Genomic DNA, 13725 nt, shown 5'->3' on the forward strand with positions numbered 1-13725 from the left:
GCTGAATAGCTCTTGAGAGGATCATAAGTGAACACTTGGTTTCATCCTACTCCCAAAAGAACGCTTTTGTATGTCACAGGCCTTTTGTATGTTTCTACGCCCACAAGCATTGTAGGTGTAATTAGCAGTATCTGCTCATGATACACATGAAGCTGGCATAGCTAGGAATCTGGTGGTCAGGATTCAGTGCATTCTTAGATGTGTGTAAGCAACTAGCCATGTGGCATCTGGTTCTGAACTTTTAATGAGTAAAACGTTTATTTGAACCTTAAAAGTGTGTCGCTTCTTTGAAAAGCCTAATAAAAATTATGTTGTAGAGCTCAATGTTGTCTTTGTGTCCATATCAAATACTGTTAGTTTTTCAGGTTAAAAAGATGTCTTCCAACTATCAGTCTTGCTCTAAGTCAAGTTTGGGTTTGTTTATCCTCACATATAATAAAGGTTCTGATGGCCAAATTAGGCTGTCCTTTAATCTTGTTCAATCCCATGAGTCAGTGAATTTGTATTTGTGTAACTTAATTAGTAAAATACTTATGAATTTCTGTTTCTAATAACAAATACAGAGCTATAGGGCTGCTTGGTATAAATGGAACACCAAATATGACCAGCTGTTTGGATCAACCAGTTCAGACTCCTCCTGTTTCACTCTACCACATACAAACAAGAGAACTCTGAGAAGATGCTGTCTTTTTAAATGTGCAACTTTTCTTCTTGGTCACATTCTATCATACATTGGACAGGCAGTATGGTCCAGTAGATGGGGCACCAGGCAGGGATCAGGGGACTGGGGATTCTATTTCTGGCTCTACCACTGACCTGTTGTGACCTTGGACAAGTCTGTGCCTCTTTCCTTTCCCTTTTGTGTCTAAACTGCAAACTCTTTGAAACAGACAGTCTGTATTTGTATAGCACTTGGCACAATAGGGTTCCAATAAATAAATAAACTTGATACTAGTTCCAGTTAGTTCAGTAATAAAAAAGGAGTCATTCAGAAATATTCATCACATTATTAAAGTAAATAGTGACTGCTATTGAACTAGGTCCAAGTTTTGTAGAAAATTCAGGTACTGCAAGTCATTTCTGGGAGTCCAGTGCTTGTCTAATGCTGTAAACTCAATTTTTATTATAAATAAAGGTAATTGCAAGAGTCTTACTACTTGAAAGGACACAGTATAAAATCTGATCAGTTTTAAAAATGAGTTTAAAGTAATTCTGGCATTACACCTGCCCTGAAGAACTCCCCCTCTCCCTCCCTTTTCTCTCCCCTGCCCCTCCAACCCCCCGCCCTCCCAATCAATCTCTGTAGACTTGTTTTTGTAAATACATAGTATGGGTTTTTCTTGTTCACAAACTTTAAAGAGGAAAGTGACTATATTTGGGTGGGAGGGGAGTGAAATTGATTACACAAAACGCTGGCAAATACACACACAAGTAGAAAAATTAGAATTAGAAAATTAGAAAAACACTTTGAGTCTTTTTTTTAATAGTAATTTAGCTATATGTAATGAGTAGGAGAGAAACTGCAGACAGAATAGACCTCTTAGTCATTGTCCCTGTAATCCAGCAGCGTTGGGTGTCAGAGCACAGGACTGGGACCAGGACTCTTGGGTCTAAATATACATTCTGATATGGATTTTCCCCTGAGCCTTGGGCAAGTCATAATTCCAAAAATTAGACATCCAAATCTGTATTTCGGTTCTTAAATAAAAGGCTTGTCTCCTTTGGAGCCGGTGAGCATATTGAAAAATCAGGCCACTTACTTAGATTCGCCTTCTGTTAAATAGGTGCCCAAGGAGTGTTGTGAGGATTAACTAATGAATGAGAAGCACTTTAAAGATAAGTACTGAAGTGCTCGTTATGTGAATATGCAAGAGTACTGGCATATCCTACCTGCACCTAATTTCTGTATGATGTCCTTTAAAGTGAATGGAAAATCAGGCCACAATTGGTCTGGCATCTGGCCAGGCAGAAATCTTATTACCTAGGTGTTTAATGTGAGGTCCTGTGTACAGTAAGTAAACTTGAACCAGCTTTCCTTAACATATACAGGCCCTAACTGAATTACCAGTTAAATGAGGTATTAGCATTGGAATGGTAATACTGAGGTTTTAAATTTACAATTCATTGACATGAGTGGGTAGACAAGACAAGAAACTTCATTCTAAAAGTTAAAGCTTAGGTTCTGAAGAAAACAGTAAAATCTGGTGAAATACCCTAAACCTTTGAATTTGCTGTTTTCCCCCCTTGTGAGTAATGCAGTTAGTGCAAACTCATGTAAGTAAATCTTTTTTTTTTTTTTAAGGAAAGTTCATCACTATTTCCAATCTATCCTGGAGATATGAGCATTCCTGCTTTTGATAAAGCCCTCTTTTTTTCAACAGGTTTGACAATTCAGCGATCAGAATTACATTCTTGATCAAACTCCTACCATTAACTTGCAACCAACCAATCAGACAATGCCAGCTTTGTGACTCAAACCAGTAAGATCTCTTCCTGCGACTTCAAACCCTCCCATCTCTTTCCCCCCTCACCCTCCCTCCACTTGCAGTCTGAATGAGCATCAGAAAATGACTCCTGATTTGGCAGTCACACCAAAATTAAGTTTAACAACATAAAATCTAGAAAAAATGAAGAGTGGAAAAAGGGGGCTGTTGTATAAATACAAGTCCCCAGTCAGTAGCTTTAGCCTATTTACACAGAAAAAGGGTCCACAGGCTTTCCTTTTGAGTAACCAGGTCTTTCCTCTGCTATCAGATGTGACTCACTTCACTCTGTTTTCTCTGAACAAATGGTTAATTCAGATTTTTTTCCATTTTCAGTCTTTTGCTTCTCAAGTTGCTTCCTTTCCCTATCCTTCTGGGCTTAGCTTGTTGATCTCAGTTAACCAAAGTGTGATTTTTTTATTTTATTTTTTTTTTAATACATTTAGCCAACTTGAACTGCAGTTAAGCAGGTCTTCTAGCCCTGCCTTTTGTTTGTCAGGTGTTTTGAGGATGACTTTTGCTAGTCCTGATCATCCTTTCTACTGTAAAGGGGTTTTGGTGAAGCCTGGTGCACAAATCAACCCATCGTTGCTGACATTGTTTCTGTCTAGCCTTTTGTTTTTAAATAATGTATTATTTCTGTCTGCTTGAAGGCCAAAGAGTGTGGTCAGATGCAGAATAAATGGCTCATGATTAACATCCAGAATGTGCAGGACTTTGCATGCCAGTGTCTTAACCGTGACGTCTGGAGCAACGAGGCTGTGAAGAACATTATCCGGGAGCATTTCATTTTTTGGCAGGTGAGAGGCTAATAGAGATACGTTGAAGATAGGAGTTGATGGGAGTGAGACAACAAAATCAATCCTCTTGTAACTTATAAACAAAACAAAACCCAGTGCTCTCTAAGAACTGCCAAGAAAAATGGAACTGTGGATTTAATCTCAGATTACCGAAATGAGTGTATATTAAAACAGTTTTAAAAGCCATGTGTTCAAAACTAGCCTTTTTGGGTCTATGACCTTTCTACGCTAATAAAATCCACATACTAATGTTTGGAAGAGTTAATGGGAATTGTGTACTTACAAACTGTAGAGTATATGGTAAAATAAAGACACGTTTTGTTCAGTTTTGAGGCATTAACTTTTTTCAAATGTGGTGGTCTGTAGGTATACCATGACAGTGAGGAAGGACAGAGATACATACAGTTTTATAAACTGGCAGATTTCCCTTATGTCTCCATTCTGGACCCGAGGACAGGTAAGAGAAAGGACAATATATATGATCTTCAGACAGACTGCTGATTGTAATCTGGAATATTTAGTTCTGCTTGTTTTTGGCAGTGCTAGTTAATATGGGTTAAAACATGTAAATTACATTGTAACAGTCTAAAGGTCTGTACACAAACAGCAGCATTCTCTGAGAGGTACTGAAGCTGTTAAAGATTATGTGGACTAAAAATCTAACAAAAGAACTAAATGAATAAAAATTCAAGTTCTGCACAAATTTTGCGTAGTGACACTTGATTTCAGTTTAGGTTGCTAACTTTATCTATCCATTTGGAAAACAAAATTGATGACACTTCATGGCCAAATCATGAACTGGCTTTGAAGTGCCCTTTAAAGGGCTAATTTAAACCATGTTATAAACAAATATTTCTTTACTTGTGGTATTAAAAACACCGTAGGCTGTTAAAAGTGAAATAATTTTAAAAATCTGTTCACTCATTAGTGGTGCTCCTTGTTTACTATTTTCATTTCTCTCTGCTTGAGTGATGCAAATCTGAAGTCAGTTACTTACTTTTAGGGTCTTAGTCTTCAAACTGACCTGAAGAAGAGCTCTGTATTGCTCAAAAGCTTGCCAATTTCACCAACAGAAGTTGGTCCAATAAAAAATACTCTCACCCACCTTGTCTTTCTAATATCCTCGGACCAACACTGCTACAACAACACTGCAAATCAAAAGTTAATGTCATAGTAGCATGTTAGTCACTACCAGGAGGCTCAGAAATTATTATTTTAGTCACATCTTAATTTTCAAATATCAGTGCAATATTTTGTTTGTTTGCTTTTGGCTTTGACCTTTTTTTTTTTTTTTTGGAATGCTAGACAAAATTAATCTACTGGTTTTTTGGCTTTTTAAGGTCCCCAAGGAATTTTCTGATTCTCTTCCCTTCCCTCCAAACCATTACTGGTCCTCAATTTCTTCATACTGAATTATTGGTTTCTGTAATGAATGCTGACCTGAGATTTCTTACCGCTTGATAACAATAAAAGAATCTGCATTACCGAAACTCAGGCTCAGATAATGCTCTTGACTTTTATGTACGAAGGTTATACATATAACTAAGGTTATAAGAGTAACTTCTCTCTAGTGCTCCTTCCAAAGGGACTGAATTGCAGTTTACTTAGGAGTCTTTATTCCCGGTGGGCCGCAGCCCTTTGAGAATTCCAAACCTTGCTATTCTGTTTAGAACTAGTCACTTAGTATGTGGCTACAGGAAAACCAGGTTCTGATATCTACTCCCTTCCCTTCACTGGCGTTTTCATTGCAAGCTTAAGAAAGACCTTGCAGTTGTATTAGGATTTTTCCATTTAACCTTCTGTTGTATAGAATTAGGCCTTAGTTTTGTTTGCTTCTCCAGCCTTGTAATCTTCCCCATTTTTTTTAAGGTAGAAAACAAATAAACGTATATTGTAGTGAGTTACATTTATGGAAAGAGAGCTCGCAGATTGGGATGTCAGATCCATCTAGGCAAAAGATTGAGTTATGCACACTGAAGAAATCTTAGCTGTGAATTTATTTTCTCAAAACTTGAATTTTAACATTCCATTCATTATGTGTGGTATGCATACATTCTTGCATACAGGAAAGAAGCTATTACTTCTGTTGTGATCAGCACTTTAAATGGAGGCCGGCTCATACTTCTAGCTTGGTAGGGCCAAGAATGAGGCTCTTTAGAAGGTGTGAAAGCTTTGGAGAAAAGGAAACTGCTGACCTTTAGTATAAAAATAATGTAGGGTCCTCCATAAATCCACCCTTGCCTCCTCACCACCTCATCAGTTTTGCAGACCAAAATTGGACCTTTATAAAAACTAATAAGCATTATGTGCTTTAAGATAAATTTGTTTTATGCTCCTTATGGCTAAGCAAAAATCTCTTGAGGGTCCCCCTCAGTGAAATGCAGTCCAATGTTCCTATGTTTTTCATAGGCCAGAAATTAGTGGAGTGGCACCAACTGGATGTAACTTCTTTCTTGGACCAAGTGACTGGTTTCCTGGGTGAGCATGGGCAACTGGATGGACATTCTACCAGCCCTCCCCAAAAATGTTCCCGCTCTGTAAGTATAAGGCCTTGTGGGTAGGGGGAGGGAAAGAGGAAAACTCAGCACATTGTGACTGGTCCAGTAGAACCTCTCACCCCTCTGCATGGGAAATACAAATAGACTTGTGTGAACTAGCAAGTGAGTAAAAACACAAAACATGCAGATAATGCATCAGAGAAAGTACTTTCTCTCCTTTTTGATCAGTAGTTTTGTTTTATTCGATGCTACATAATCTATAGTATTTGTTACAAATGTAATAGCCATAGTAATGTGAGTTTTCACTACGGCACTTTGTTGTTAAAATTGCTAGGTAGAAATGAGAGGTTTGGTGGATGTGAATTCTGAGGTCTAAATATTAGAATGGGTGCACTATAATTTAAATGTTGTTTATTTGATAGATAGTATGGGGGTGGGGAAAATGTTTGTTCTTCTCTGTAGTTGGGTTTTCAACCATCTGTGGTATCCATAACCTCACAACCCCACACCTCCAAATAAAATAAGACTAAGTGGTAGGATTGGTGTCTTGGAAGGAGGGACTGAAAATAAAGGTGAGAGGAAAGTACAGGTACTTGGCACTAGTGCTTGTTCTCCCACCACCTGGTTCACTTGTACAGTTTTCTAGAATACAATAATCCTAAAAGGAAACTTTTTAAAAATACTCATTGTGATTTTAATGTCGTGCAGAATGACTTTCAGTGAGCTAATACAAATTTCAGTACTGGAGTTAATCCATGAAAAGTGTAGAATGCATAATTTCCTGTTTAGGTTACTTAATCTCAATAGAATTGCCTCTTTCAAAATGATGATGCTTCTGTCACTCTTTACACAATTGTTTTTCCTGCTAATTGTATCCCAGACCTGGATTCTTACAGTTTCCAGAGTTTTTTGTGAGCAACTAAACTAAAACCCAAGCACCTTGCTGTAACTTGTGCAGTAGTTTTGTTTGTGTCTTTTGAGTGATTCTTCAGTATAAACGAAGCCGTGATGAAATTTGCAAAAAACAGATTGAAGGGGTTGCAAGCAGAGGATAGAACCAAACTACTGAGTGACCTGGAAAGACTAGGTTGGCAACTAAAGAAAACTTGGGATTAGAACTGTCAACTCCTGTGCCCTGAGAGAAGGAGAGGTTCATCCAGCAGCTGCACAGATCACATTAAAAGAGTGGTCCCCACGCTGGGGCACAGCCCCTTAAGGGGGTTCAGAGGAATGTTCGTGGGAGGGGGCACTACCCACCCTCTCTGCCCCCTGCACCCAACTGCAGACCCTCCCCAGGCCACCCGCCACTGACTGCTGGCCCAGCTGCAGCTCTGGCCCCATCCTCAGCCCCCTTACCTCCGCACCTTCCCCTCTACCAGGAGCCCTGGCCATGGCTCCCAACTGTCCCTCCTGGGAGGTGGGAGGCAGCAGAGATAAGGGAGGGTGTTACATGAAAAGTTTGGGACCACCACATTAAAGGGAGCTTATTACAACTTGCCTCTTTATTATAGACCTTTTAGTACTTTTCCATGCAGACAAATACTGTAGCTGCAATATGGAAATCAAGACTGGACAGTTGGAAGAGTGCAGGTGATCCACCATATTATGAAGGTTTGGGAATGATTGGAATAGACAGTACTCCATGATCAGCATTGCTTCAGAGAATATAGAGGAGTGGGGGAGGGGGAGATGTCAATTGTGGAGAATTTACGTATTCCTCAAAAAGGAGAAATGCAGGCTTTAAAATTGTAGAACAGCTGGCTGCCACACCATTTAATCATTACACACCTATCAGATGTCACCTGAGAACCCTTTGTTAAAGTCCTCTAATTCCTGTTAAAATATTTTGCTTATTTGTTGTTTTTGGGTTTTTTTTTTCGTTTCTGTGTTATGGCTACATCAAACAGGAGAGCCTCATTGATGCTAGTGAGGATAGCCAGATGGAAGCTGCCATCAGGGCCTCCCTGCAGGAGACACATTTTGATTCCTCCCAGGTCAAACAGGACAGCCGATCAGATGAGGAGTCTGAATCTGAGCTTTTCTCTGGAAGTGAGGAATTTATTTCTGTTTGTGGCTCCGATGATGATGATGAGTCCGAGAATCCTGCCAAGTCTAGGAAGTCTCCACACAAGGACTTGGGGTGTAGGAAAGAGGAGAGCCGGAGGCCTCCACCTGAGCCTCCCACAAGGACTGATCCTGGAACAACATCAAACCATCGAGTAGTGTCCTGTATTGATGCTGGGATACTGGAGGAATCAGCTGACAAGCCTGAAAGTGCAGTGGAGGGATTGGATCTGAATGGTGAGCTTTTCCCCTTTAAACGTAACTTAAATTTTTTTTAAAAAGCTTTGCAACAGCCTTTTTATATTATCAAGCATGCTTAAATCCTAATTTTAAGAACACCTTTTTGGTCTTTATCCTTAAAGTTTGCCATTTGGATACGTCCCTCTACTTTCAGCAGCATGAAATGACGTCACAAACGCCAAGAACCTGTTAATCACTGAACTGTATTCTGAGTTTCTATTGGTCTGAGGGCCCATCTATATTAGAGAAATTGGCATTTGTGTAATGTAGATGTGCGTAGTGAGGTACACTGCACAAATGTAAATCCATTTTGCACTTATGCAGCATATCTGCGCTGGTGTGGCTGTATCGGTGCATGTTTTCCTAGTGTAGATGGACCTCAAAAGTTCTACACACCCACACCCTGGCTTTCTCTGCTGGTAGGCAGTAGGACTACAGCAGTTTTCCACAAGACAGTGCAGCAATGTTCAAGTAGAGAGTGCACTGAAGAGAGGGGAATGGCATCAGTTTGGCATGCAAATGGATATGAAGTCAGCAGAGGGCTGCACCTTAAATTCCCTTTGCTGTGGTTTCCCTGTGGAGATGGGGGGTGGGGGGGAGGAGCAGTATCAGTCACTGGTTTTAACTTAAAAAAAATTAATGAAAACAGGGATTTTGATTAAAAAATACATGTAACAGAAGTTCATCTTCATGGACCAAGCTTTGCAGCTCACCTTTAAGACTTTTGTGTGTTAATTTCCACTCACTAATCCTCTTCTCCCTTAGAGTGAAGTGCAAAAGAGCTCAATTCAGATGCCCTGTTGTTAACCTGTAGCAATTTACTTTACACTAGGACCAAAGGCACAGCTGATGCTAAGGTATCCAGATGGAAAGAGGGAACAAATTTCACTGCCCGAACAAGCTAAACTTCTGGTAAGTGAAGCTAATTGGAGATCCTTGTTTGAATGGAAGAGAGCTGAAACTAGAAAATACTTTTTTCTGATGTCACTTTGAAATTAGACTTAACCAAATATGAAAGTGGTTGGTATACATATGGAGGGGCTTGTGCTGTCAGGCTATGAGGCTTCTTTCTTGCTATATAACTATCTTTCCCACATTACTCCTGAGGGCATTCTGCTCCAGAAAATTAAAAATTCTTTGCCAAAAATATTATGCACACAATATTTTAAAATTCTGCAAATTTTATTTGTCAAATAAATGGGGAGGCTCCAGCATGGAATTGGGAAGCACAGGGCACTGGCTGCACAGAGGTGGGAGATCACTGTGCAGCCTCCCCCGGGTCACTGACTCGGCTGCACCCAACCCTGACACAGCATAAAGACTGGGCCTGCCCCAGAAACACGCTAGGGTCCTGCACCACTGCTTCAGGTTCACCAGGTTTGGGAAGGCAGGCTCAGCAAGGCAGGATCCAAGTATGGAGAGGCCTAATGTGGGGGGATCCAGGTGTGGGTTGAGAGGGTTCTGTGTGGGGGCAATCTGAGTGCGGGCAGTTCAGAGGGGGATCTGGGTACAGGGGGATCTGGATGCACAAGGGCTTGTTGGTGGGGGGGGGGGGGGTTCTGGGTGCAACAGTAATGGGACTCTGCAGGGATGTCCAGGTGAAGGTGGTTGGGGCTCGGTGGGGGTGTGTGGGGGGGGGGTAGAGCTCAGTGGGGGGTCCAGATGCAGCTGGCTAGGGCTTGGTGGGGTGGGGATATAGGTATGGCTGGCTTGTCTAGGTGGTCCAGATGCAGGGGAATGGGCTCATTGGGGGAGTGTTTCTGGGTGGGGGGGTGAGGTTTGGTGGGAGGGTCTGCATATGAGGGCAACTGGATGCATGGGGGTTGGGGGAGCAGCTCCCTGTACAGGGATTCCTGCAGCTGAGGGGCGATGGGTGTAGGAAGCAAGGCGGGGGGGGGGGGGAAGGAGTTTGCAGAGCTTCCTTCAGCTGTGGGATAAATCTGGGGGTGGGTCTGACCTGGCCCCAGATGCTATGCAAGAGAAGAGGAAGTCCCATTGTCCACAGCCCAGCCAGGACTAGCAGTTGAGCCCGGCGCAGGGTAAAAGCCACCAGCCGGGTCTTCCACAGTCCCGCCTCTTGCCCCACAGTGATTTACCTCTCTGCCACCTGCCCTAGGCCTCTTGAAACATACTCCTGGGGAGGGTCACAGGATCACTCTTGTGGCTTCTGTCAAAGTCAGATTCAGGACTCACATAATTTGTCAGACCACTCTGTTTATTAGCAAAGCGCTTTGCTAATGCACCCAGATGTGAGCCCCTCTCTGCAGCTCAAGATAACTTATTTATACAGCTAAGCCAAAACCAATTTAACATAAGAGACAAAAGAAAGCAGAAACTGACAAATATACATACATATCTTATTTGCATACTCACGTTTACCAATCTCCTAGCTCAGTAGGAGCTCTAAATTAATTAGTTTGAGGACCCATTGTCTCACACTCCTTAATATTTCTCTTCCTGACAACTATATTTCAACAAACCCCTCAAGTAGCATTTCTTTAATGAATTATAATTTCAATATAATTCATTCTACTTTCACAATCCCTCCTTTTGGTCAAGCTACGCAATGACCAACAATGACTGGGTTCCACATATCAATCGTTCTTTATCTCTTTGTTCATCAGTGATATTTAAAATCATCAAATTAGCACTCTGGTTTGGGGCAGCTATCTGTGTAGCATGCCTGACACAATTTTGGATACAACAGGAAAGTAACTGAAAACATACAAAAATTATTAGGATTCCAAACAGGAGAGTTAGGGTTCCCTGAAACAACCAGTTTCCTATGCCAGAGAAATTGAAAAGGTTACTTAGCCACTTCCCCTCGAAGAGCCAAGTTCTTTATGGAAGATATGCGATTTGTTCTAAGTGGCTAGCACGATCTATTACCTCATTGGTGTTGTCTGGTATATACACACAGCAGTCTTTTCCAATGAGAGCACAAGTCCCTCCTTTTGCCGCCAGCACTATGTCCAATGCCTGACGGTTTTGGAGGGCCATCTGTCGGACTGCCCCTGTTTCTTTGGCCAGGGCTCTTAAACTTTCTCCGGTTTCATTTACCATTATTTCAACTACTGCTTGTAACCTTAGGAGCCTTTTTGCATGATGTATTACTCCCCCTAATGGTATTAAGGAACCGCCAATGGCCTCTTCCCAGGTTAAGGAGCTTATGTTGTTTACATACCATTGGGCATCTGTTAAGTCCTTTCTTTTTCGCCTGAAATTGCGGAGGCGTTCTTGAGGGAAGGTTCCCAGCACTTGGAATTGTGGGAAGAGTCGGGCGGGATAACAGATTCCTGACCAATTAGCTGGTAGTACGGTGTAAGCTCTGGTCCCACACACCCAGTGATGGCCTATAAAGGCCAGGAAGAGTGGGTTGCACCCGTTTGTCATATAGGTGTTTGCAAAGGAGGAGGAGTATCCCCCAAAGGGTACAGGGTAATTCTCCTTACGAGGAATGGTGTGATTTGCATGACAGTGAAAGATTGTATTGTTTTCACTAAGGTTACTGTAGGGGGAACATGAGTGATTTCTCTGTTTGATCCCAGGTTGAGAAAAAAATTCATATCTCCATACCTGGCCCGCCACTTTTTAGTTTTGTTTGAATAATCCCATACACCATTGGCCACAATATGCTGAAGGCAATGGCTTTTCCCCAGATCCAGCCCTGTCCCATTACACACCCAACACCAGTGACCTTTTCCCTCCACCACACTTATCCATTTAGATGCATTTATTCCCACCGCTTCCCAAGTGTCATTGCTGTTCCATATTTTGTTAAACGGACAAGGCCCTCCAGTGAGGTCTGGAGACTTGAGTGGGATAGCCAGGACAGGAACACCAGTTTGAGAGTGGGCTGGGATGTGGCTGCAGACCCAGCAATTAGAAATATTAAGGGTCTGAGCTATCCATACCTGCTGCTGGATAAAAGAATTGTCATCGTGGTCTCCCCAGGCTGTAAGATACCAGCAGCTGAAGAACAGGCAGAGGCGCATGTTGGAGGCAAGGCTCTTCTGGTTCTGACAACCTCAACTGAGGGAACCGCAGTCACGGTTTTATGCCCACCAGACAGTAGGCACTAGGCTCGCTACTGCTTTTTTTGGGGTTTTTTTTTTTGTTCGTCGTCTGCTTCTGGCAACCCTTACGAGAGCGTAGATTGTAAGGTATTGTAGAGTGTTCCTCTACGTCATCTTCTGGAGCCAAAATTGACTCTGCGTTGTCCTGAGGTGGTGATTGTTTCTCTGGGGATGGTGCCTTCTTACACTGTGAAGCATGTATCCACGCTGCAATGCCAGATGGTTTAACAGCCGTCTGTGTAGTAAGCAGTACCTGATGAGGACCCTTCCACCGGGGCTCCAAGGCGTGCTTTCGATGATGGTGCCGTACGTAGACCCAATCACCTGGCTCGAGGTTGTGGCAAGCATCGGAGGTGGGTTCTGTGGGCCAGGCGACTCGAACCTGTGAATGGAAGTGACTTACAGCTTGCATTAGTCCCTTGCAATACTGAAGAAGCGCACTGTGAGTCAAGTTCAAATCTGGAACGGGAGTAATGGTAGTCATAGCTCGCATAGGGTGTCCCATAACAATTTCAAAGGCACTTAATTTATGCCTTTGGGATGGAGTGGATCTCATGTCCGTAAGGGCTACTGGCCAGCTTAATCCTGTAGAGTAACAAATTTTAGCAAGCTTATTCTTAAGTACACCATTTTTTCTTTCAACTGCACCTGCACACTGTGGGTGGTAGGGACAGTGCAACAGGTGTTTGATATGCAATATACAGTCCAGGTGTTGAACAAATTGTCCAGTAAAATGTGTACCCTGATCACTGGACAGAGTAGCAGGAATTCCCTTGGCAGGCATAATATGATTTAACAAACATTTGACAACAGACAGTGAGTCAGCCTTGCAACAAGGAAAGGCTTCAATCCAACCGGAGAATAAACATACCATAACCAATATAAATTCATATTGTTGACACTTAAGCATTTGTTCAAGAATGGTGCTTGAGGCAGGCCCCGGAACCCCATGGCCACTTTTACAGGTTTACCAATATTATGGCTTTGGCAAATGGTACAGGCTGCACAGTGGCGGGCTACAAAAGAGCTAAAATGGGGGGGCCCACCATCCTGTCTTTGTTACAGCAGAGACCATCCCCTCCTTTATGACATGCGAAACACCGTGTAGCAGGGCGGCCAGAGATGGGTAGAGTGAAAGGAGGGCTACAAAGGTGCCAGTAGGCGAGTGCCAAAAGGAATCGGGATGTAGAGAGCAACCCTGGGCAACCCAGGATTCTATCTCGGTTTCTGGGGCAGAGTCTTGGAGCAGGGTGAGGTCAGTGAGGGACCAAGAGGGTAAGAGGAGAGCGGAGAACAAGGGAATCAGACATTTCAACTAGGCACGCTGCAGTAGCCACAGCACGCAGGCAGGGGGGTAAGCCTGGGGCAACAGGGTCTAAAGTGGCAGAGAAATAAGCCACTGGGTGGTTCTTTTCTCTGTGCATCTGAGTGAGAACTCCAAGTGCACACCCAGATTGTTAGTGGCAGAAAAGGGTAAAAGGCTTAGAATAGTCAGGAAGCCCTAAGGCAGGGGCAGAAGCCAAACCCTGTTTGAGAGAAACAAAGGCAGAATTGGCCTCAGGGG

General features: G+C 42.6%; 1 protein-coding gene across 5 annotated transcripts in view; it reads left to right on the forward strand.

Annotated features, from left to right (window-relative positions):
- Positions 1–13725, forward strand: part of UBXN7 (UBX domain protein 7) — a 156404-nt gene that overhangs the window by 16299 nt on the left and 126380 nt on the right. For 4 of the 5 annotated variants that reach the window (XR_012160849.1, XM_073360405.1, XM_073360404.1 and 1 more), the window contains exons 6-10: positions 3137–3283; positions 3650–3740; positions 5693–5820; positions 7689–8082; positions 8918–8997. Coding sequence is in view for 3 of the 5 variants with exons in the window: in XM_073360405.1 (XP_073216506.1) it covers positions 3137–3283; positions 3650–3740; positions 5693–5820; positions 7689–8082; positions 8918–8997 (840 nt within the window). In the remaining 2 variants the exon portion in view is untranslated. The remainder of the gene's footprint in view (positions 1–3136; positions 3284–3649; positions 3741–5692; positions 5821–7688; positions 8083–8917; positions 8998–13725) is intronic. The other variant, XR_012160850.1, reaches the window with a different exon arrangement.

The sequence above is a fragment of the Lepidochelys kempii genome, chromosome 9 (assembly GCF_965140265.1).
Source record: "Lepidochelys kempii isolate rLepKem1 chromosome 9, rLepKem1.hap2, whole genome shotgun sequence".
Classification (NCBI taxonomy): Eukaryota; Metazoa; Chordata; order Testudines; family Cheloniidae; genus Lepidochelys; species Lepidochelys kempii.